The sequence below is a fragment of the Trichoplusia ni genome, chromosome 4 (genome assembly GCF_003590095.1).
Source record: "Trichoplusia ni isolate ovarian cell line Hi5 chromosome 4, tn1, whole genome shotgun sequence".
In the NCBI taxonomy this organism is placed as follows: domain Eukaryota; kingdom Metazoa; phylum Arthropoda; class Insecta; order Lepidoptera; family Noctuidae; genus Trichoplusia; species Trichoplusia ni.
In genome coordinates, this window is record NC_039481.1 from 3,318,655 (window position 1) to 3,344,962 (window position 26,308).

Genomic DNA, 26,308 nt, shown 5'->3' on the forward strand with positions numbered 1-26,308 from the left:
GTCCTTAATTAATTATGAACTTCATAGTTTTCTTGACGTATTATCGTCTATTTATTGTGAAAGTTACACAAAGTGATCCCAGTAGGTACTACTAAAACTACTAGTTTTGCAATAAATTGGCAAATCAAAGTTTGTAACTCAGTTCATTTTGCGGAGGAAACCGGTGTTTTGCAGTGTTCGCAGTTCGCGAATACTTGGCTATCCAGTAGCGGGAATTAATCTGTTATATATAATCTAGTGTAAACCCTTAAATTTCCCTTTAAACATCAGACCTTAGTTAACTTATCAATGTGTTAGGTAAATATTTTTTTTTGAATTTTTAATTCTTCTTAACTTTAATCCACTTACTACAGAAGTAAACAAATCAATGAGATATTAGATAGCATGTCAACAAACGTCCATCGGGTGTTTCTCTTCTTAAATTTGTTTCGAAAACAAAACTGATGTAATCGGAAATAAGTTCATTTATTTTACCTCATCTAGATTTCTGTTAAAGGTTGTTTTTATTTATTTAACTTTTAAAATTCGGTTTGTTTTGGTAATTTTTGCTTATTCAAAATATTTTTGTGACACATTATTAGTAAACAGTCAGGGTACGGTCAATTAAATATGTTAATTCACTCAGCTGATTACTGAAAACCGACCGAGAAATTCAATTTCATTAAGCCCTAATTGAGTTTCATAAATAACAATATTCATATTTGGTTCCATCAATTAATAGCAGAAACAATATGCATGCGTCAGTATATGTATTTCTGTTTAAGGGGATTGCGTGGGGATTGGGGGATGAGTGGATTTCGACGAACATATTTGATCTTTTACATAACTTAGCAGTAACTTGAATGAAAGTAAACTAAACTTTGTACTTACACATGTTTTTGCAGGAATCAGAAGTAACATCGTTTGTTTTATTTTACTTGAAAAAAGGTTTAAAAATTATGATTTATAGTGATATCCCATGCGGGCGAGGCCGCAGGCGACCGTTAGTAAGTAGATTTACTAAATTTCTGAACCGCACATAACTGTGGCCACAACCAAAAAGTTGCGGATAGGATGATGTTGTGTTTTCTAGTTTTGCAATGCAATGTAATATATGATCCGTTTTAAAATAATATAGTTTAAAAGGAAAATTTCACCTTAAATTTGATAAAGCACAAATAATTTTATGTAATAAAAACTGCTAAATGTTTTCTAGATTGGTTGCTTGACCGACTCAAGGCAGTACAATACATTTATTGTATCCTAAACATTCGGCCACCAGATGTGCATCTGTTACATACAATATTAAATCTAACCACGTTTTGGCAGTAAGCCACGATGGTGCCATGGATTAGCTTCTCTTTTCCGGGAAAAATGCCGCACCTGAGCTTACATCCTGCTTCTGGCAAATTCGCAATATGGAGTACCTCTGCAGCCCGATATGGCTCAAAAACAGCCCGAAACCAGACCATTAATCAGCTGACAGTGAGAAGGAATACAATATTAAAGAGCACCCGAATCCGGTGTAAAAGCCGAATTTTGAATACCATCCCTTGCTATTCCGCCGCTCGGTTGTAAACAGTTGTCATCAGTCAGGATATTTCATAGCGGTATTTATACAAGACCCGGTAAAAATATATAGATCCTTAGGATTAAGTAATCCGAACTGCTATCGAGGTAACCTACTTGAATAAATGATATTTCGAAAATAAACTTGTGTTTCGCTTCGAGAAAGGCATGCCTACAGTGAAGGGTTGGTATTTATGCGCCGTGCGGCACCGCTGGTAGCGTGTTCCGTGTAATATACGAGTGGTAATGCGACTTTCCTCTCGTTGGTGAATACTAAGGGCACGTAATTTGTCACGCGCCTAATATTGGGCTTTTGCGTCATCATCATGGTTCTCTGTTAGAGGTCTACTCGCTTCCACTTAATGAAACTTCAGTGTTCAACTAATTTAATTGTAAATAAAGGGTGGTTTGTAACGATGGGGTTTATATCGAAATCGTGAATAATAAGCTTTCGGGATGGAAATGTAAGTCTTGAATAGAGAGGATGACAGGCATCTCTTTACGCACAGAGAGTTACGTTGACATAATAGATGGCAAATGTTAAGGCAATCCGATGTAAGTGATTAATTTGATGTAACACACTTTCATACCGGTCGGCGGGTGTTGGCCGGCGCGGGCGCAGTGTCCGCACGACCGTCGACTCCTGCGCAGCACGCGCTCGACCCCCGCCGCTCACCGCTGAGCTATCACCGCGATTTACGCCGCAACGATCATATTCTGAAATAACATTTATCATAAGTACAGAGACAGTGAATATTTAAGTGAAAGCATAATAAAAGAAATAAATAAAAAAGGATTCTTGTACTCAAGAAATAAGGTTGGTATATTATTTTAATCTTAATTGTTCTGCAGCTTTTATGACTTGATTTGACGATAAACATTTTACAAAATCAACATAAATTTTCACTTTAACCCTTATTATTTTCATACTTAAATAACTTACATATTTCGATACATCGCACATTTTACGTTACACGCGAACCGTTCAGCCGCTACGTGATTAAGTAACAGACATGCATCTAAACTTTCGTATATGTAATATATGTTGGATTGTGAAATGTGGATAAATAATGTTATGACATCCTTAATGTAGTTCCAAACAGGTTTATTCCCTCTCCTAAATGTCAACGTGTTGTGAAAAGTGGAGCTGGCTGTATAGTGTCTAGTGTAATGGTAGGACAGTTTTACAAGGTTCCGGAACGACAATAGTTGGAGTTAATGATACACTAAAGACTTGGCTGACACCTCTACTTTAAGTGTACTTTCACGGGTAATCTCATAAAGTTGGTAGAGTTTGGAAACACGCACCCCCGGGTCAGATTACGAATGGGTTCTTTTATAGGTGACGATTTTAAACTTATTTAACTTTTTTGAGGTTTTTACGTTTTTGAGGTCTCATATGTACCTATAAATATTTCCCTGGATTACATACTGGAAACAGGGACTTTGGGTTTCTAATTAAAATTTTAATTTTACTAACAAAAAAATTATCCATTGATCGATATATTAAATTAATATGTGATGTTAATTCTATGTGATGATATTAAAATTGCATATTTTTGCACGATAATCATAGTAGATATTTTTTTTTATACCGATAATTTTTAAAATACTACAAAATTGATTCAACTACTATACAAGCTTATCAGAATTAAAATATTAATTACTTAAAAAGACTTTGTTCATAGTTAAACAAAAAAAAATAACTAAGTATGTGTAAAGCTAGTCAAGAGTCAGGAAGATAAACTAAGCATGCAAAAACTTATCTATCCTAAGTTAATTAGTGGAGGCTCCTAAGTGTGGTGCTGTGTCGGTATGTTGTTACGACAATTGTTTCTCAAGTCGTTAAGCTTTACGGCCTAATGGCGGGCAAGTGCAACCTGCAGGTAGAGCCGACACGCGCACACTTACTACACGGACTACTTAGTGTAATTGACACTTGTGAAGTGCTGCTAACACTATGGCACTAGGAGGCTTAGTATACTTAGTAACACTTCATTAATAAACAGCTATTTGTTATGAATTTTAATCAATAAGAACCTAAAATTTAAAAATTAGTAGTGAGTAATTTTGGACCTACTGAAAGTTTTTTTTGTATTGTCCTACCAGTAAAAAACTTTGTTATTCTCAAAGGTCTTACTAACAAATATACCACATAACGAAGTGGTACCGTAGCCTGAGGAGCTGACCCGCTATTGAAAATATAAATATGAAATATGAAAGTATAAACCCAGCCAATATTATCTTTCACAACAATTTTCAATTGTAATTAATCAACGTTCATGAAACTCGATCCATGTTAATTTGACGTTGAAACATTAACCGAAATAAAACAGCCCCAATACATTTACAATACGTCCGTGTAATGTTATAGCTTTTGTTTTATTGTTACGTATTGTCATCCGAACAATATTGATACAGGTAGATACGAAGTTTATGTTGCCAGGCCAACATAAAATAAAACAAATTTTATGGCTCAGAATGTCGGTAATCTTTCAAAGCCAAATAAAAACGTAGGCAGGGCCCGTGATAGGAAGTTCGGGGATAAAATAACAGCAACGATCCTCTATAGCGTTAGTAAACAAAACTGCCCGACACATTAGCTTTGATAAACACATAACTATAAAAACTTACGTAATCGTGGAGTAGGTGCTTGTTTACTGAAATAATTTTGGCATTCAATTCATTATAATTCAAGCGCATGTTAAAAAGTAGGCAGTGGTTATCATAACCGATTTAATCATCAAGCGGAATTCAGGCAATGTTATTGCATCGCACACTTGCGTAAAGTGGAACAAAAAGAACCAGTCCTAAGTTGCGCTCCATTTCATATGATACGCACTCGCGATGAAAGTGGAAAAACATCGAACATATTCGAATATGTTTAGCCTTCGCAATATCGGATGCGCGGCGCGTGCTGCTCCGGTCAACATCGGTGTTTAAACAACAGATAGAACTGTGGACCAGGAGTCATCTGATAAGTAGGTAAATAACCGATCACCGCCGCAGGCGCCAACTCTGAACTTTCACCGATTGTTAGTTTTACTCCTCCGACAAAGATGTCAAGTTGCGTCACGACATTTATGTCACTAACAAGGCGTGCGCACCTTTATATAAGTGTAAAACATATTCCACGGTGTCCGGAGAGTGATATGTGGAGTCAGTAACAGCTCCACACTCAGTTAATTGTACAATTCAAGTTTCCTTTAACCGCGGTCATTTACTATCGGAGGGAGCGGTTCGGGGTTGGTGTGAGCGATTGACCTCATTTGATGGCGATAGTCCCGGACCCTCGCCATGAATCACGCCCATTATGCTGGTCGCCGACTGATCACGACTTAACGCACTATTCAGCAACTCCACCCTCGACGAACACGATCATCGTTACATTTAGCCCTATAACAACTTACCTGGGTTGTTTATTGCCTTTTTAATTGAACATAAAGCCGCAACGAGTTTTCTTAAAATATTATTATGGCAATACATCTCTGATTTTTTTCATTTTCAATATTACGTTAAATACCTCCCTGGTGTACTTGAGTGCATTTATAATAAAGTACTATTAGCGTCAACTTTTCAGAAGTTCATAATAACAAAGTTGCTAGTCCCCACTAACTAACGTCAACTCTTCTTATCGTCAAAAGTATTACAAATTCGCGACTGAAATTCTTTTCAGTATTCATTAGGGTTTATGATAAATTCATTTACCAAGGGAAATCTGCACAGGTATCTTTTCAACCCCTGAACTGGCAGAATTTGGTATGAAACCCGTGCAATATTTAGCAGTGTCGTTAACCCTTTGCAGCCTCCGAGTGAATTTGTGTTTTTATGCTGGGGTCTCTCTATTTGTCTTTGTTCGGTAAAAAACGGTTATGAATCATTCCATACAGGTTGGTTTTCACTGAAAATATGTCGATGCGAAAGTGTACCTCACTTTAGTAAACCGTTTTGCAGGAATGGGTGAAAAGTTCCATGTTTTTCATGAAAATATCGCAGTAGAAATTATAATTGTGTAAGTAGTGAATTCTGAATTAGTTGTTTAAAAAAGAGTAATCTTATACAAAAAAACACGCTAGCTACGTATTAAGTGATGAAAAGGTGATAACATTTGTTTTTTATTTCTATAAAACTCAGTATTGTCCTCCAAAAAATATTTCGGTAAATAAATCTCAAAAAAATATGAAATAAACGTTTATAGTGAGTGTTCCTTGAGCCAGATTAATAATCCGTGTCGGATGGCCGCTCCAAGGATAGCGAGCGGGCCGGACTAATCGTCTTATTTCTAGAATAGCCTGTTATCGCGTTTTGCAACTGCTAAGACTTTCACTGTTTCCTAATGATAAACAAAGCCACATATATTATTCTTCATAACAACACGCAATTATGTAGTTTGTTTAACTTTTGCTCGCGACTTCGTATGCGGAAATTTTGGTCGTTAACAGTTGGCAAACTCTGGTTTTCCAATCAACACCTTGTCATACTCCCGATAAGTTGTTTGTGGGGTAATCACGAGTTCGCGTTTGTTTTCAAGAGCAATTGGGGATCTGGAGTTTCGAAATTATGTAAGCAATTATTTCTTTTGGAAGTCTTCTTTACGCAATTTTAAGGAAAATATTTTTCTCTTGAACCGAAGACACTCGTATTTGGGTAGTCCGTCACGGCACAGTAATAATATATTTAATGATGTGTTTTTTGTGATGTAAGGGAGTAATAGCCGCGTAACTGGGTTAATGATAACCCCTCGTTCATACCATGGTTATTGTAACAATATTATGTAGCGTGCACACGCGACTGACCGCGCATCACCGTTCGTAGCTCGTATTGAACACCGGTCACCGGTGCAACTAAACTGTTATGACCTCACAAATTTTCCATTAGCCTTCCCAATTCAATTTTATTCATATTTAATGACTTCAAACGAAAGATATACACACATTTGTAGAGCTGTATTTGTGCAATTCATAAGTTATGTGCAAGGTTTTATAGCTTCTGAAGTTTATGCCCGATAAACCTGATTGTTATTTGCAATAAGTTCTGATAGTTTGTATATAATTGCAAAACAACTGCTGTTATAAATTTAAATGACTTTACGGGAAATAATATAGTTTATGACTTTCTTAAATGTCTATCTATGACTGTTGCATCTGGATGTTTGAGAGACGGTTTAAAACTTTACGGTGTCTTGAAATTGACCAATCAGGCATCAGCTATCAATTCGTTAATGTGATTCCAAAACGACGTCAAATCATTTGAGGCCCTGGGATCCAGAAAATCAATACGACAACAATTGAATCACAAATAATGTAGACATAAGACAATACCGAATCCGGAGCAAACACAACTCCAAGAAATTCCTCTTCAGAAACTTTCAATGAAACTTTCATCCTGATCCCTTTTCTGTTGTTTCTTTTGTTACAAAAAGAACTAAAACGTTTTCGTCAAAAGGATCGCCGAACTACGTAATCTATGTATTCAGATGGACTAAGAAGAAGTTATAGACATAAATGTGTGCTACTGATATATTTATGGGCGTCTCCAAATTGTATCAGGACAGTGACAGTCAAATATTTCTTCTCGCAATAATATTTTGCGGAAATAAAAGTACCGGCGCGCTTCCTACGAGTTTTTTTATTAAAGCAGGACGGTGCTATCAAGTGTAGCGTCCTATCTCGCTTCCGCAATGGGAAAAGTCCTTTAAGAGCTCATTAGTAGAGAGATGGGGCAGCACTTTGTTTGAGGCGGTAACGAGCTGTGACGTCATACGCATTTGCCGTCTGTAACAATAGTATAACGTGATAGCCAACTTTTTACACATTTTACGTCTTCTGTTGTGCTTTGTAGTTCTATTTCAGCCTCTTTTTAATATGCTCTCCTTGTTCAATATAACCCAGTTTTCTCATAATTCTTTTCTCAGCGTATTACCTTTTTTGTAAAGTTTATTAATATTAAGCGCCATTGTAATGTTTGTGGAGGTTTAATCTACGTTTATCGTATAGTTTTTGGATAATAATCCATTGTGTAACAAGTGCTGTAAATGAAAATGTATTTTCTGCTTTTTGTATTTTATGAAATGCGAATATGAAAGTATCATGTAACGCAGTAAAAAGCACAATAGGATGATGACAATTTTTTTTTGCAGTGTCCGTCTTGTAGTTTTTTGTATAATAATGGATACGTATTTTTTAATTTGTCCCGCAAACATTAATTGACCAAATTACAGCGAATAAAACTTACGCGTGACGTCATGATTGAGTATGAATTTTACCCTATCGTTACGTCACAAGCATTGACAAAGATTAATTTTAGGAGAGGTGCTCCTAAAATTAATCTTTGTCAATTCTAGTTTTTCTGAAAAAGGAAAAAATACGTGTCCTATACTTTTAATTATTATCTAACTGAGGGACTAATGAGATTTTTTCTTTTTATACCCAGTCATCCCTATTTGTGCTATAGGGTATTATATTACAATCGGTGATACGAAATGAATAATTCCGGTCAAATAGCATTTAAAATAACTAACTTAATCTAAAATTTGAACCAGTAGCAGAAAAACTATGTGCTGGCTCTCTAGACATTGTCGAATACTCGTTAGCCGTAATTAGTTACTTCCAATCTTTCAATAAAATAGGTAACTTGTTTTGTATTATTGGAAAGCCTGAAACGAAATAGACCTTGATTGATAAATGGCCCTGGCAAAGACGACGCGATTTTTCACAATAGAGCACTGAAATCTAGCACACGGTACATTCTGATAGGTAATGTCAATTATATACTTTTTGATTGCGACAAAAGCCTCCAAGACTAATCTTCTTTGTGTTTAATTAAATGAATAAACATTTTCATTACTAAGTTCTTAGTAAATGGAATATGCGACTGATAATTTCGGTTACTTACAGTCCCAATTGATTTAGTTGGAAACAAACATCAGAAACACATCCTAGTTCGGAGATAAATATAAGGGCGAAAAACATGGAGGCAATAGCTCCTGTTCAATCGAGCAAATATATGAATGGTGGTTAAATGAGACTCGTGACCTTGGGTAAGATGTGAGTCGTCATAGAAAGCCGGTATCTTGCCAATGCGCAGTGTCGACAGAATTTATTGCAGCTCAACTAATTATGAACTGTCTTATTAATGAAGTTATTGACCTTAATATTTGTGGAATGTTTTTGTAAGAAGTATGTGACTCTTAATGTATTCATATTAGGAGACATGGTCAAAGTTTAAAGGGGAAATGGCTGTTCATTTATCGACAAAAATAAAACATTATAGGCTCTATTTTCTCTTATCTTCTGCATAAAGCGAATGAGAGGAAATTGAAGATATATGCTCTTAAGAAATCCTCATAAAAATAACAAATATCATTAGTTAGTTATACTATTTTCAACTAAGGACTTCTTTGTAAGATGCGAGGTAATCTCCAAGTGATTTTAAACTCTACTAATTTCAAACTGCCCTTAACCAACTCCTCCCGTGTATCAAACGGTCGGTATTTAACAACACCTTAACACAATCCCCCGACCTCAAATTTCTTAGTACCATGTCCTACATCATAATTGAGGGTGTGTGGCCAAATGCGAATACTATTTGTCTAACTGAAGGCATCTGAACTTATGTAGGCTCGCTGTTACACCGACAGGTAGCCTTAATTAAAACCCGACCAGAGTTACATTCAGAACATTTGTATCGCATTCAACCCTGATACAGGATAGACACGGTAATACTATCTATACCTACCATGGTGTATCTGAAGAGAAATTTGAATAATGGTGCATCAGTAGTAAAAGAGAATGGGCGAACCTTTTTATAATATTATGTCAATTTTTGTTTACAGAGAAAATAGTTATGTGTAGATATTATTAATATGAAAAGATTTTGATTATTGCTGGTTTTTATTATCTCAGGCCATAAATTAATTAATTTTTAAATAGTGTTGACTCTTTCGAAAGACTTATAAGACGTTAGAAAAAGATAAGGTTGTATTACAGACATGATCGATGTATTGTGGGTATCGAATCAGTCATGATATAATTAAATGAATATTGTACAATAAGCTGGTAATATGTGAGCCACGGTAGTAGTCAGTTCCGGTCAATTTCCCTCAATAAACATAGTGGCAGTTGTTGAATTACGAAATATTAGAGAATAGAAAGCGCCCGTTTTTGTTATGTGATGCGCGGTTCCGGTACCAAAAGTCTTGATGCCTACTTACCCCAAAAATGTTTGGATGTAATCAAAACATGGGGCTTGGTTTTATAATTATTAGACAAGGATCTGACAGTTGCGTTTTTATTAATATGGTAATTTTATGTTGACAAAGTATGTAAAAGTATGCATGATAATTAGTACCAATTAGAGTTAAAGATTTCTGCCTGTGGTTACTATGTTTCAACGTGTCTTACTACTAGTGTTACTAAGGCTCTGCTATCCTTTCGTATGTCACCAGGCCGCATCTCACGAACAGTCATAGCTACACACTGAAAGTTTCATAGAAGATGTATGTTATGCTGCCGCTATAACGACAAATAATGATATTAAACATCGACATGCAGCGATTGGTGCAGTCTTTTTGTTGGGTGACCATAAGTAGGTACCTAGCTCTAGCTGTAACTGTGTCTAGTCCGACTCGCACTTGAGCTGTTTTTATTACTTAACTTGGTGTTAATAGTGTAGCTAATTCGCCAATTTTTAAAGCAAAGATTTATGGCAGTTAAACATATGAAGTAGTTAACCTGTCTAAACCACTTGGCACACGTTAGAATGTTAAATTTGTTACAAGCTTACATCAAGTGGAACTTTACTTACTATGAAATTCCGTTGAAAACTAGTTCAGACATTCACAAAGATGAGGCATTCTAGTAAGCCCTGTGATATATTATTCACAAAGACTATCAAACGACGCCCAAAATAGGAAATGAATGACGTGAGGGAACTTTAGGAGATGTGCCGCTTTTGGAAATATTGTGACATCGTTATCAATGATTAAAAATATTTTGATAATTATACTTACAAAATCATAATAATAGTGACAGTTTGAATACAGGTGTGGCAAAAATTACCTATAATATCCCAGTAAATACTATAATTATGACATATACGGGATGAATTAAAAAAATGTTTTTTGCGTCATAATTGGAGTAAGCTTAATGGATAACAATTCGTTATTTGATTTTCAAATCCTGTTCCAGATTACGCGATGTGCAACAGCTTAACAATATTGGTTTCAGACGTAGTTTTAACGCAAAATACTGACCACAGATAAACTAAATAAATAGATACTGTACTTAATATTCCTCAAAGTTACCTAGGTAGAGCCACTAATCGACCTTCTCTAGTCTGAATGCTTACGCTAACGATTCAAAATTAAAAATGTAAATTATGAACGTCGAAGTTTAGAATTTAGATTGATTTGATTAACTAGACTTACAGAGACGGACAGAGATTGCGTAAATCTGAACTTGACAAGGCGAAAACTGGACAAGAAATTATTATCCGGTAGACGAAGGGCACGGGTAGGGATTAGTAGGGTTCGCGACGGAATATTATAATTCTCGACTGCTATGAATAAGAATTACATGTTTTATTTTTTCTTTTATTGACAAAGTGATACTTTACTTTCTTCCCGCAGAAGTATTTTATTCCTTGAGTCGTGGGGGTTACGCAAACATGCAAGTCACATGCACAAACAGACTCGGAACAAGTCCTGGATGACACAAATGCTTGTCTTACGCTATTGAATCCACGACACGTCGCGGTCAGTGGGTTTGAAGTGGTAACCGTATGTCATCAATGTTGTTGCCTATCCATACACTCCAATATGTTTAGGGCTAAGCCTGCATCTGACAAATAATAACATTTCAGCCTCAATTAGGCAGTGTGTATAATATATATACTTAGACATTGCGACCGCTATGTATCAAGTGTGCATAAATTATTTTTTTGGTTCAAAATCATCTCGGGAATTGTTAAACAACCGCAAAAGATTTCATCAATATTTGGCCATGAGACATATTCTTTTCTTTAACATCCTAAATAAACATCGATGTTTAAATCCAGTTAGTTGTCGAAGCAACACCAACACTAGAATTCAACAATAATAAATCAGATTATGCGTGTAAAGCTGACTTACCTGCGTTAACAAAATAATTGCCAATTACTTCATAATTAACTGAAATTAAAGTTCCACGTAACTTTGATAGTTGATGCGAACTCTGTTTATTACGTTATTGTTGGTTAAATTGCCAATTCACTGGTGTAAGTGGGTTTGTTGCCGTGCTAGTGCCATTTTCAAAATGAGTAATTTGATTGTTACTCAACTTATTGTTTTGGTGGCTTTCGAAATTGTGCGAAAGTGCGAAAGTGCGAGAGTGCTGACTTCTTTTTAGCTTGGTTTTGAACTTTTGATAGTAATTCGAATTTAAAGTATTTTTTTGGATGTAAATCTGAAGATACTACTTAAAATTGTGACTGAGTAATATCGAGACTTTGAGAGCTACAAAAGCTGTAATTCTGTACTAGTATATTTTAACCTTTATTCATGATTATCACTTAAAATTATTACACACTATAACATTTAATATCTAGTAGGTAACATTTAACCAACAGCCCTGGAGTTCGTGAAACCTTCATGAAACATTCATTTATCCTACTAAGTCGAGTTTAAACTCCGCTGGGTTCCGTAGATTAACACCAAGTAATTATTACCAACGTATTGCAATTTAACTTTAAGGATTAGGTACTAACGTTTAGCTGATATTTTAGTGGATGGTCTATTTTCAACTATTTTCCTGATACGACTAAAAAAATAGAGAAAATATCTAATTAATTATGTTTATTACTGATAAAAGAGACGAAAGTAAAAAACAACACAAAAATTTATTTTAGTATACCTAGCATTTATTTGTAAAAAACTCTAACGAAGCAACCTATTTTCCGTTAGTAGGTAACTATCGTGTAAAGTTTCTGCGCTGCTTTTTGCAACGTGGAAAATGTGTGAATGACAGTAATTGCACTTTGATGTGCTGCCGACGCTAAACTCGTGCTAGGATAAGGGGTAAAGATAAATATAGGTTAGACGTAAATGTAGGTTATAATGAACCGGAATAGAACCACCTTTTTATATTTTAGTAGGTATCACACTAATTTTACAAATGCAAGAGTATGTGAGTTGGTTTGTCAGTGTATTTGTTACCGCTTCACGACCAAACAGCTAAGCAGATTTCGATGAAATTTAGTAAGGATGTAGCTAAAATATTTTTTTAACACAGGCTTCTTTTAGCCGACATCGTTAGTTTTTCGATCTATAACCGAAAGACGGGCGGGAGAAGTTGCGAGAAACCGCTAGTCTTTCATAGATAGATATTCTTTATGGCACAAAAACAAAACAAAAGTTATCGTGACTCATCAGATTCCGGTCGAAGAAACCCGAGTGGATTGGTGTGTTTCGAAAAAGTTTCAGCTTTTACCGACAAACCATTGGCTGAAATAAAACAAGACATTTCCATGATTTTGTTTTCCTTTTTTTATTGATCGAAAACTTTTAATCCTGCTACTGTCTTCGTTTTTCTGACAAAATGAGGTTTTATGAAAGTCTTAAAGGTTCTTGAAGTTAAATATTCTTTCAGTTTTAAACCTGAAGATAATGAGGAAGAGGTCTTTTAAAAAAGGCTGCAAAGTCACCTCACAAAGACTCGCCCCGTTTTCAGCAACTAAAAAGTATTATTGGGTCGTTAGCTTACAATGTATTCTTATTTTTATTTCTAATACTTACGAACGGTTCGTTCTAACTCTATATTTTGCTGGTCGCATTATAAGTGTAGAGATTAATAATATCCATCGTTTTCAACAAAAAAAGTAATTGCACACAAAGTAAAACTTCGTTAAGTAATTTACGGTTTGAGATTTGGCTGAAGTCAATCCACAATGGAAACATTACCTTGTTGCATTCAAATTGGAATTTGCATAAGTCACGGCATTGTGACGGCTTTCCAGCAATGACATGTGTACATACGTACAAGTACACATAGACATAAGCAGGCGCTTTGTCCTCAGCATTCAGGCTAATGGAGTGTACCAAGTACTTAGTTTTACTAAGGGCTCTCTTAAAGTAAATATATTTGCTGTACAGATCTCTAGTAGGTACATATATTTGTATTGAGAATAAATATTGCAAAATTAACTGTGTACTTATTTCATTATGTCGTTGGTTAAATAATATTATACTCCTAACTTTAACTTCGAGGAGTTATTATAATTAATCTATTCGTCAACAGACTTTAAAAATGAGTGTATTTCTAATTCGTGTTTTTTTTACTCCAGGCCCTCGGCTGGATGAATCGATTTTGTTGATTCTTTTTTCATTTAACTTGAAATAGTTGTCATTTGGTCCCAAAGCTCAATATTTTTTTGTTTTATTTTAGTTGCATATTAAGGTTCTTAAAAAAAAATTAAACACATAAAATAAATTCGAAAACTTTAATCATAATTGCCATTGAATGAGCTAGCAATAGCCATTTACTAACATACTATTACCGTAGCATATATGTCTATAACAAACACGTGAACCGCACACATCAGCTGATCTCATGACAGCGATGCATAAAAATGATTACATGCTCAATCTGTTACATTTGTAGTTAGGTAATAGGTTGTCAGTCGGTTTACCAGCTCACTGCCTCAATACACTGTTCCCCTAGTTGTACAGTATTAAGATGAGGCTTCGCTATTTCGGAAATCAGTCACGTCTGACTTTCGATGTTACAAAACCTTTTTGGTCCTTTTTTGGTAACTACATCAGTTTTGTTCTAACATTATTTGTCGTTCAAGCGTATATTTGATCATTGTATTTCTATTTCCGTTTATGCGTGATAAGTAGAGTTCTTTTGCAGAATAATGATATTAGTTTTCGACCGGTATAGGGATTATAAGTATTCTATAGCATAAGAAAGTAATTTCTTACTTTGGTAACTTGGGTACTGTCGTTTACTGCTGAATTTACGTTAAAGCTACGGCTTTAAGATTTAATATAACAGATCCCAGTATAAAACAGTATTTTATGCTAACCTACTTAAATAATATAGGGACTTATTTATTTTCTTATAACATTTCGGAAACACACTCCATTGAGCCAAGCAATGCCAAAATTGGGACAAAATATAAAGGCAAAAAGCTCTACGATCACACATTTATAAATAATTTATGTACACAATAATTTTCAAAGACACAAATAAAAGCTTAAGAATACAAAAATACGGCTATATTATTATAGCGTATACGAAAAAGAAGTACTCAATAAAATAATATTCAACGTCTATTTAATAAAGCGAATGTTATTTTTAGTAATATTTACTTGCCCAATAAAAATATCTGTATCATAACGTTACGATCGCAAGATTGATATATTAATATTGTTTGAAACAACAATGAAACTCACACAGAACACGCTTCGATTGCATCTAACGTGACGCAACGAGCGACAAGCTACTGAATTTATTATAACATGAACAATCGATACCAATCAATCGATTAAACATTTCGATTATCGATAAATACTCGAATAAATAATGAATGATTGGACATTAGATTTGAATCACTCTATTATTGGAATTAATGTGTCATTATTTTTGGTTTTAATAATTTTAATTTGCTTTTATTTATGATTATTACAAATAAAATAATCAATATTTTTATCCATAAAATGTGACCTTATTTATTAAGCTTATTATTAAGCTTTTGTGTGCAAGGTTTGTATGAGTGAGTAACAATTGCGTAAACTTATATAATATACTTCTGTTTAACCTTTTTTTTTTTTTTTTGGTTAGGCGGGGGAATCCTCATGGACACCCACCTCCTCGGGGGAGGAAGTGGGTAGTGTCAGACTCTTACTGACTAAACCTTAACCGCCGTACAGCGTCCCCGTATTTAGTAGGTGCGCGGGCATGCATAGCATTTCAACACGCACCGACTGCGGGGCACCGTCGGCTAATAGATGCCGACGGCTTCCTTCGTTTCGGAGGCCGACGTGTAGAGAGCGTTGGCCTCCCCACCTGGTACTAGGACCACATCCACTGCACAAAATGTGGCCCCCCGTCGGGGTCCTATAAACAGACGACAAACACCCCCGTGCATGTCGCCTAGGGCCTTAGTTAGGGCGGGAGAGCGCGCTCATGCGCTGCTCTGCGCCGACCCATCCGACGTCTTCGTATTTGAGGCGCGTTCGGGTCGTCTTCCCGCGCGCGCTCCGCTGCCTCCTTCTGGGACATAACGGTCTCGCAGAAGAAGGACAACGCGTCCCACGCTGTGCGTCTGCTGAGGGTAGCAGCGACTACAGCTGACAGCGAGGCGACATCGACGCCTCCCAGCGCCAAGGTGAGCTCGGCGCGAGGCTCCGCAAAGGCGGGACATACGGCTAGTGTATGCAGTGCGGTGTCATCTTGATCACCGCACTGATGGCACGCAGTCGTCACCTCCCTACGTGCAACTCGGTGCAAGTAATGGCCAAAGACCCCGTGCCCAGTCAGCACCTGCGTGAGGCGGTATGTTAAAACGCCGTACCGCCTCTCCACCCACGGTTGCAAATTTGGGCGGATTGCCTCCACCGTGGCCCGCCCAGCTGTCGGATTCGCTAGCCGGAGTTCCCAAGTCCGCATTGCATCGAGTCGGGATTCTCTGCACCATATCTCGCGTTCTCTGGGCAAGGGTTCGTCCCCCCGGGACCGGAGCTCGGTGTAGCGGGTGTAAAGGTCCGCCAACACTTTTGCGTCCAGATCCCACGGAAGCGTGCCAGCCAAGACACACGCGGCTTCGTGACCAACGGTCCGATAAGCGCGGGCGATCCTATTGGCGACAGCGCGCTGCGAGCTGAGCAGGACCGCCCGCGTTTTGGAAGTCAGTGCGTCAGACCAAATGGGTGCGCCGTATAGTGCCATTGATCGAATGACCGAGGCGTATAGACGACGACACCCGATATCAGGGCCTCCAATGTTTGGCAGGAGTCTCCCGAGAGCAGCTGCGGCGGACCGAAGTCTCGGTGCCAGCCGTTTGAAGTGCTCTCGGAAACTCAACCCTCTGTCGAGGACCAGTCCCAGGTACTTCATCGTGCCTGACAGTGGGATCCTTGCTTCCTCCACCGCTAGGCACGCCTCCATGTATGTTCGGCCCCGGGGGCCGCGCAGCACCAGTACCTCGGTCTTCTCTATTGCAACTTCCAGCCCGAGAAGACGAATGCGGTCCACGAGAAGATGGACGCCGCAGGCCGCACGCCTTAAACAATCTTCCTGGTTGGCCCCTCTTACCAACAACAGGGTGTCATCTGCATAACAAACGACCTGCATTGCTGGGAGTAGAGTGCCTCGCAATGCCCAGTCGTATCCGATGTTCCACAAGAGAGGTCCTAAGACTGACCCCTGTGGAACACCGCACCCGGTAGGTTGCCGGTGAGGACCGGACGCACTGGAATATGCGATAAATCTATCGCGTAAGTAGTCCGCCACGACATTCTGCAAGTATAGCGGTACTCCGTGATATTGGAGCGCCGCCTTAATACATTGATGCGGCAGCGAATTAAAGGCATTGGCGATGTCAAGCGATACCGCCAACGCCATTCCACCTCGCGGCACTGACTCCGCGGCGAACTTCTTCACAATAGCCAGAGCGTCCATTGTTGACCGGCCTGTCCTAAAACCAAACTGGAACTCTGATAGGTCAGGCCCCGTACCCGTCAGATGCCGAACGATACGGGTGGCAACGATGCGCTCAAGGAGCTTGCCTGTCTCGTCGAGCAGTACGATAGGCCGGTAGCCAGATGCTGAGTCCGCCGGTCGTCCTTCCTTCCGAAGGAGCACGAGCTGCCCCGTCTTCCAGATTTTTGGGAATCTCCCTGCCACTAAACAGGCATTGAAGAGACCCCGCAACCGGTCTTTAAGAGGACCCACAGCTAGGGAAATAGCTCTAGCCGGTACCCCGTCAGGTCCAGGAGCAGTCTCCTTGGTCCGGAGGCGTTGGGTAACCGCCTCCAACTCTCCTTCGGTTATTTCCTCCAGTTCGACACGTGAACACGCGGTACCCATAGCTGGAGGAGTAAAGTCAGTCCGGTGAGATGGGAACAGGGACGTGACGATGTTACTGAGGAGTTGAGGGGCCATAGATTCCGTGAGCGGAGGCGCCGCGGCACGAAGTTTGTTACGGGCTGCTAGGTACGGGCGACCCCACGGATCTCGGTTCAACTCCTCGTACATCTCTTCCCTAGCTGCGGTTTTCGCCTGTAGTATGGCCAGGCGTAGAGTTAATCGGGCTGCGCGGTAGGCCTCGTAAAGAAGGGCCTCCGCGGCTTCGTCCCTGTTCGCCCTTCGTCTGTGCCGTGAGCGGTGGCGTGAGCAACGGCGCTGCGCAGCAATACACGCCTGTCTCAGCCCTGCTATCTCTTGCGACCACCAGTAGACCGCCCGACGATTGGACCGTCTCCGGACCCGAGGCATTGCTGCGTCGCAGACCGCTGTAATGGTCCTACGAAACAACTCCGCCTTGTCATCGACTGATAGTCCTGTCGGCGGGGCACTCCAATCGCTGATGATGGCCGCCTCGATAAGCAGTTCAGTATCTATCTTTTTCAGCGCCCATCTTGGTGACACTGGGTTTTGAATCGGCCGAACCACAGGATCTCCGGGGGGGGAGACGCTGAACCGAATGTATCTATGATCGGACAGCGTCTCCGTTCCTTCATCGACCCGCCAGTCGTTTATGCGTCGGGCAATGGCCGGAGAACAAAACGTTAGGTCCACTATAGACCCGCCGTTGTGCCGGACGCATGTCTGAGTATGACCTCGATTAAGTAGGACGATTTCCAACCCAAGAGCCCATTCCTCCAGTAATATGCCACGCCGGTTTGTTGCTGGTCCCCCCCAAGCTGTGCTCTTAGCGTTGAAGTCCCCGAGCAGTAGAACCGGGTGGGGTGCCAACGTCCGAACAAGGGTCTCAAGTTCGGCTACGAATGTCTCAAATTCGTCGAGACTTCTGTTCGGTGAAAAGTACACGCCTACAATGGCGTATGGGCCCCATGAAGCAGCGACGTAGCCCGAGCCTCTATAGACCGCGTGTAGTGGCCGAGATTGGGCACCTGTTGTTGCGACAACGGCGACGGAGCCATTAAGGTCCCCCACCCAATTAGACCTCGGGGGAACAAAATAAGGCTCCGCCACTACCGCGACATCAATCGCACACTGCGCTAATGTCTGTAGAAGCAGGTCCTGTGCAGCAGCGCAGTGGTTAAGGTTCCCCTGGAGGAAGAAATGTGGATGAGCTTGATCCATAGTTGATTAAAGTTCCATCATTTCCCCTCCCGCACGGTGGGAAACCTCCATTCTCGCAGCGACAACCCTTGCTGGGACTCTTCTGGGCCCATTAGGGACCGGTAGAGCACATTCTCGGCTGCCCATTTGATGGTCGGCCCTGCGTCCCCGCGGCTCGCAAATCGCGCATTTTGCCGGGGCTGTGCAGTTTGCAGCCTTGTGGTCAGGCTGCGCACACCTGTAGCAAAGGTTACTGCGATCTATCTCGTTGGTGCACAAAGCCCGAGTGTGTCCGATCTCCAAGCATCGGAAACATTTCATAGGCCTTGTTTGGAGCTGCACCACACGAGCCGAGCTCCATCCGACGAGGAACTTCTCCGTCCTTGTTGTGATGAGCCTCGGGGCTGCAAGCAGCGGTAACCTCACCAGCGCGGTATACATGCCACTGGAGCCCAACCTTAGGTCACCTACCTTCACGGTGCCAGGAGGGCACTGTCCTTTCAATTCAACAGCGGCAAGGAGGTCTTCCTTAGTGACGGAATCATCCAGGTCTGAAACCCGGAGTTCCGCGCACTTGATAGGTCTATGGACCCTAACCGTACCGTCGTTATAAATGACCCTGAGGCGTTCGGCCATCAGATCGGCCCCCTCTTGACCAATATTTCTCGGAAGCTCGAGAATTCGTGCTCCAGTCTGTGTCCTTTTGACCTTGATAGAATTGACTGCCATGTCGATTCCCATCTCGGCGACATTTATATTTTCTTTTGCCCGCTCCAACACTTCTTTGTAAGTCAGGCCATCCTGCACTGCCTTAGGCTCGATTGTTAGAACAACGGCAGGCGTAAGGGCGGCCCGCCGTTCCCTCTGCCTGCGCTTTCTGCGCGCCTTGCCGCTTTGTGTTTTAGCGGTAGGCTTGGATTTTGGTGTCAATTGATTTTGGACTGCCCTAGTTTTCCGTCCGTTTTTCTTTCTTCGGGATACTTGGGTCCAACCCTCGTCACCGGAACTCTTTTCCAGCGATGGTGCTGCTGGATTAGAAACCAGATTTGGAGCTGGCTTTGAGCTCGACTTCTGAGCCTCCTTGGAGATAGGCTTCAGAGTCGGAGACGGTCCAGAGTTCGGTTGGGAAGCCGTTCCAATCGGTGGCTTCTTTGCCAATGTTGGAGGCTGTTTAAGGACAGGTTTTGCAGACGGCTTGGTGACTGGCTTGGGCCGACTGCCCGTAGCCTGCACGGCGCTTGCATGTTAATAGTGTCCTTAATACGGATAGTGCAAAGTTAAGTTCCGCACCTTGGTATAGTTGGGCGTGCGAACAAGAAGTATTCCCATCTGTCAGTGTCATCTGGTAAATAGTCCCGGTGAGAATACAGACGAGATTATTACGATGCTTTTTGCTTTACTTCGTACTCACAGCTGGGAACTATTGCGCTGTTATGCTAACAACATATTAACTATACAATACTTACTATTAATACAGATTAAGAGATTTTAGGGTTTTTTTTATCGCGCTACACTTAAGAGGAATATTATCTTTTTTTAATAAACAGCATCCCAAAGTACTTAGGCCTAGTTGTCAAAAGTGCCATGTAGTAACACCATCAAACAAAAATAGAAATAGCCCTAATAGTTATGCCATAAGAATTACTGTTCAAAAATCGCTCTTCACACGTCCAAAAAAAAAAACTATGTCAATCGGAACAAACTAGTTGTAACTTTATTACTTGTTTGTTCCAAGTTTAAATCGATTCGAAGTTTGAATGGGACCAAATTGAATGACAAAACTGTTACAAATATTAAATCAGTTTGCTGTTTCTCACCGAATAACAATTCGGTAACAAAGACTCATGTTGTGGATTTATAGAAGCGAAGTTAATAAATAATACTTAATTATAGAAAAGTGTCTATTAATTCGAGATCAATGCTCTAGAGAATATTCAGTAAAAAGGACATTCATTAAAACTTTAATCCCTCTTTTTGTGCTGACAGAAAAGAAACTGTGCCTGAAATGTTAATTAAGACAAACCTAAAAGCTCCAATCTACTAAACTCAATAAACGATTTATCGATTTGCTCTGAATAACGTAGAAAACAAATAGGAAGTACTAATCAACAGCAATCAATATGCAAAATGAGTTGAACAATTGGTATCGCATAATTCTGTTGATTATCGAATCAGCGCGTTATTCAATTGTTGGAATGCAGTGTGGTGGGGCTCGGATGGCCGCTGTGCCTGGACCACAGTCTTCTGACGCGGAAAGCGTGCCATTCGACTATGTAGGTCATTTATGCATCAGAAACACGTTGGTATAACCCGCAATCACGCGAATAACCACAAAATTATTCTGTTCCCACAGATTAAATGAATTAGCGTCAGTATATACTAACGTATGTACTTGTTCTCAGAGACTTTATGTAATATTGTTACGTGTTTCTCTATGTGCCGCTCGGTGCATGTAACACCTGGCTGTGTTTTGGTCGTGTGTGGGCCACGGTCAACTTGATAAGTTTAAGTCTATTATGTCATTGGAGCAAAAAGAAAATCTGAAATTTGATGTTTGAGTTAGATATTGTTATTTCTACACTTTTTTTACGCTTAAATATTGTTAAGTCAGCGTAGAGATAAATTAATTAACGCTTTTTACTCATGCCAGTCTAGACAACACTAAACTATTAAATATGAATAGTTGCGTAATTATAATTTGAGTAACGCAATAAAATGAGCTGTTACTTATTTGGTTTCACGTCTATCATTAAAAATACTTATTACATTTCAAGCATCATTAGTCAGCAAAAACGAAATAAGCGCTTAAGTAAATGTGCTTGCTGTTGTTACAAATCCGAAAGCGTTTGTCTCTCTGCAACGTTTTCCCTCGAAACAGCTGGACCGAATTCGATGCAAAGAGATAAAACATTAAGAAAAAAACACTGATGTCAGGTGAAAGCAGTATTAAAACAAGAGAACTAGCTTTGGCTTCAACTTTTTAATCACACATTAGCAATGTATAAATGTTAAAGTTACACAATTCAATTACATAATGTAATGGTTACTATAACGCGAGCAAACATTCTGAATGTGAAGCCATGCCTACTGGAGTGTTACAACAACTTGATTTACTATCATACATTATTTGTGACCTATTGCGTAACTACACTAAAAATAAAACATTATCCTCCTTGTAACATCACTTTTTTTATGACGTGGATTATTTTTAATACTTCAAAATGACCCTGTGATCTAGTGCCATTTCTCAAAGTAAGACTTTGGAAGTTATAGAAAAGAGAGTCTCTACGCCCTGGAGTGCGAAGTGTCAATTCCACAAAATGTATATTTTTTAAATTGTTAGAGCTAAACATATTTACTAAAAAGAATAAAGCTATAAAGTCTTATCGCCACAGCCGGCGCATGCACAGTGAATTCAGCTTTTTACTGCGGTTACACAGTTTAACTCTACAATAGTTACGACTTCAAACCAATGGGAAACAAACTCAGAACTAATATCCGTAAATAGGCTAAACCATCACCACCACCACCATATCGGGTGCCAGGAACAACCCCGCGACATAAACAGTTGAGGGCTAAACTACTCCGTCAATCATGAGAGAAAAGAGAGCTCAGGGTCTACAGGACACACAGGACACACAATAATAATACAGACAATAATACACGAAATTTGTGGCTCCAATAAAAAAATAGTGTCATGTTATTTTTGCTCTACATTTATTTAATGTTGGTATAGAATAAAACGAACTCATATAAAAAGATGATTTGAACGTTCTTTAGTAATGAGGGCTATTTTATTTAATTACTGAACCATAGGCTTGCAAATTAGGAGTCGTATCCTAATATAACATATTGTTACGAAGATGTAAAAACTCATCTCGCCTCAAAAGGAGGGATAACACCCACGACTATCATAATAGCACATACTTAAAGTTGCATAGCACAGAGTCCATTACTGTTTACGACTCGCAAAGAGCTTCTCCCAGAAATAGCATTGAAACTCCTTTATATCGACGTACTTATCGCTTAACAAATGACATTGTGTAGTGAAAGGGTAACACGTAGAGTAAAAGCCAAGCAATTTTTAAAAAGAGCCAATATTAATGAACAAATTATACAAACTGTCTATTCTCACGATTTTTCAATAACAATTAGTCCATAACAAACAATAATTAGGCATTCATCAAAAACAAAACACGTTTATGCGAAAAAGAATCTTCAATAGAGTCTAATTGGCTTCGGTTTGGCTCGCTTTTGTGTTGTTAATCAACACACCGCGTTTGTTCATAGCCCATTGTCCTTCTCGGTCCGACCCATGGGTTTATTACGAAATTTTTACAGGAAAGACAAACCAGGATTTCGCTCTCACGATTTCAGGCAAATGTCGTTACAAAGGGTTGTAATAAATTGTTTCACATTTTATATTTGCAGTTTTTTCACTTAATAAAATAAACTTCCACTAACTTCATAATAAAAAAATAAGTGTTATCAATTTATATCCCTCAAATGCTCACGGTACATTTCAATTCAGCTGTAAATTTGATAAAGGATCTCCTTTCACGCGATAAAAGGGTTTGTTTGTTGTAAAATTACACTTTGTTACGCGTAAAAACTGAGCATTAACGTAATATAAGATACATTTTTCTTATCACCGACTCCCGAGTTTTCTTTGTACTCTCCGCACTTCATACTGTTTTGAGAGCTCGCAAGACAGGCGCAAACACTTCTATTACCGACATTATTAACGAACACTCTTCCACGGAAGTTAGACAAACATATTTTTAGCACACTTTCTTTTTGTTCGGAACTTTACGCTCATTTTCATTTATAAGGCGAACAGGTTTTTTTTATGTAACACATACTTTGAGACAAATGAAAATGACTGGCCTATCTTTACCCTTATATTTTAACCGACTTGTAGCCCATATAGCGGGTACCCCTCATCATTCTAGTCTCGACGTTTGACGATTGTGCGATCTGATTATACATTTAGATATTATGCAAAACGCCTTCCTTATCATCACACTACTTCCTCAAGTATGGTAAAAGTCGTTTTTTTAACACATCATGCTTAAATTCCAGCGTCACACAGGATTATGCAATGTAGGAAAATAAATTCATTTTCACATTGACTGACGAAAAATGAACGCGAATATTTTTTATAATAAAATCGTGTTTGATTGTTTTGCTTTTTTTTAAATACATTCTTTTTCGTTCCAGGTATTCCAGAATGGGGAATGTGTAATTTGAATTTTATTTTTTAATGACAGTGTTGCCAGTGCGAAAAAAAATGTGCGCTAAAGTTTTTGAAGTGAGGACAATGTTTGTAGCTACACTATTAGTGTTTGTGAATGTTGTGGGTGGCAGTGTGAACTCTGCGAATGTGACCGTGTCGGGGACTGGCTCCCGCATGGCCTGGATGAAGTCTTTGCTGGACCACCATAACTGGATGGACTTTATTAGCAATGGCAGCCTAGCTTTGCCTCCGAAGTGCGAAAACGACCTGAGAGCCTACTTAAATGGCTTGAATGAAGGACAGTTGTGGGCTTCGAAAAGTAAGTTTTAAATATTTAAAATCTATTGTTAAATCGTTTGTGATTATCGAAACAATTTTACATCGACCATACAGTTAAATTACGTATCACGTTATTTGTCCGCGATGGACGCCTACACTTATTTTCCGATTTTATTAAACTTTGCACAGCGTGTGAAACTTGAAAGATATGACAGGTTACATCTCAATTTATAGTCGCAATATTATTTGTCTATAACCTTTCCTCCTTCTTACATCGCGGACGAGGTCGCGTGCAACAGCAGGTAAATAAATGTAATAATGCTTAAAATATAGTCCAGTATAAGTAATTACCTAAAAACTTATTAAAATAATTTTGCGTGAAAAATATTACCATTTAATATTTTTATAATCAGTTGTTGTATAAGCCACCTTATATCTGTAAAAGAAATTACATTATCAACATAAATAGCTCGCGGTTAACCGGTTTATGATGGTTACGGTATACCTGCTCTTACGTACGTTACATAAGCGCGGTAAGACTGTAAAGGTGACTACACACGATCCTTCTGAACATAGTGCGATAAACTTTCCGACGACTAAGAAAATGTATGCTAGTCTGTGACGCTCTCACCAAAGTATGGTGTGGTAAACATCGTGATTATAATTTAAAGCAGATTTATTAACTGCGCTATCTGTAACGTTGTAATAATTGATTTGCGAAATATCGGAATCTAAGCTACATTATTTCCCAGTCCCAATATTGGTTGTTGCATTTAGTGGCTTTGTGAAAAAGTGTTCATGGAATTTTGTTTCCGACTGTACTTATTCATTAGATCGTATCGTGTGTGTAGGGCCTAAAGAAAGCAGGTTGCAGTACTTGTTAGCCGCTCGGCAGGCTACCGGCCGCCGCCCGGCTTCGCCCGCCTCCCAACTAGGTCGCCAGCTCGATGCATACCTTACAAGCTCTTTCATATTTTACAATATTCCCCCTGGTACCGTAATAGCTTCTATTTATAGTATACACCAGACAGTTGCCGTCGCATTGCAGGGTAATACTCATTATTATTGGTTTAGATTTTACTTTTGTTTATTTATCAGTCACCACTTTCTCTTGAAACGAATTTATGTTACAATTCCTGGGCAAATATTCACTGCAAACGCTCTTTATTAATACATTTTTCCAATTTATTTTCTAACAATGAATATTCCTTTGATCGTCCTTTTAATCTTTAATTCACTAATGGCAGTTTTAAATCCGATAAAGTAATATAGGATAACCGCTTTTCCGGAGCGCAGTGTTAATCTCAGGCTAAAAACTTTTGCTACAGTTTCCTGTTCAAAAAGGCTTTTGTGTGGGATTACTTTATTCCACACTCTGTTCGCTACAAAGGTGCACATGTATATGCACGTTAGGCCTTTAGATAAACTTCTTTTGGTCGCTCATGATCTGGTTGAATTTTGTAGTGTTTTGTTTATCTTGTCGTGTTTCAAGTTTTGCTTTACATTGTGAGCTAGAACAATATTTGTTTTGAAGCTTCGTTGCCGTCGTTACGTTTATTGCTTGAAATTCTTGTTTATTTTCCACACCGTTGTCCCCCCCCACCCCACGAGCAGCAAAAACGGTCCACTGATCTATTCCAGTTCATCTCTTCGATCGCGAGTAAGCTTTCATTTCCTTCCAATAGATTACAACCCCTAACTCGCGAGATAATTTTTCCTGTTCGCCATTGCCAGTCACCCTTCGTAAGTCGTAAATATCCTCAAGCCCTTGAATCTTCACTCGTCCCATGTACGTGAGCGAAATGAGGATCATAATATCTTTTCATCACGGTCACTGTTTTATTCAAATCTCGTTTATAACAGCTACATAGTTTTACATTTGTTGGCTTCTTGACTGCCCTCATTTGTTTCCTATCTCTTGACGCCCAAGAGCAAACAAACTTTCCTTCACGATTGTGAT

At 39.1% G+C, this 26,308-nt stretch overlaps 1 protein-coding gene across 1 annotated transcript in view; it reads left to right on the plus strand.

The window, feature by feature from the left end:
• Nucleotides 1-1,197: 1,197 nt before the first annotated feature.
• LOC113492564 (nose resistant to fluoxetine protein 6-like) overlaps nucleotides 1,198-26,308 on the plus strand; it is a 66,615-nt gene continuing 41,504 nt past the window's right edge. Inside the window, exons 1-2 of the mRNA XM_026870067.1 lie at nucleotides 1,198-2,365; nucleotides 24,054-24,388. Coding sequence (XP_026725868.1) covers nucleotides 24,097-24,388 — 292 coding nt within the window. The 5' untranslated portion in view covers nucleotides 1,198-2,365; nucleotides 24,054-24,096. The remainder of the gene's footprint in view (nucleotides 2,366-24,053; nucleotides 24,389-26,308) is intronic.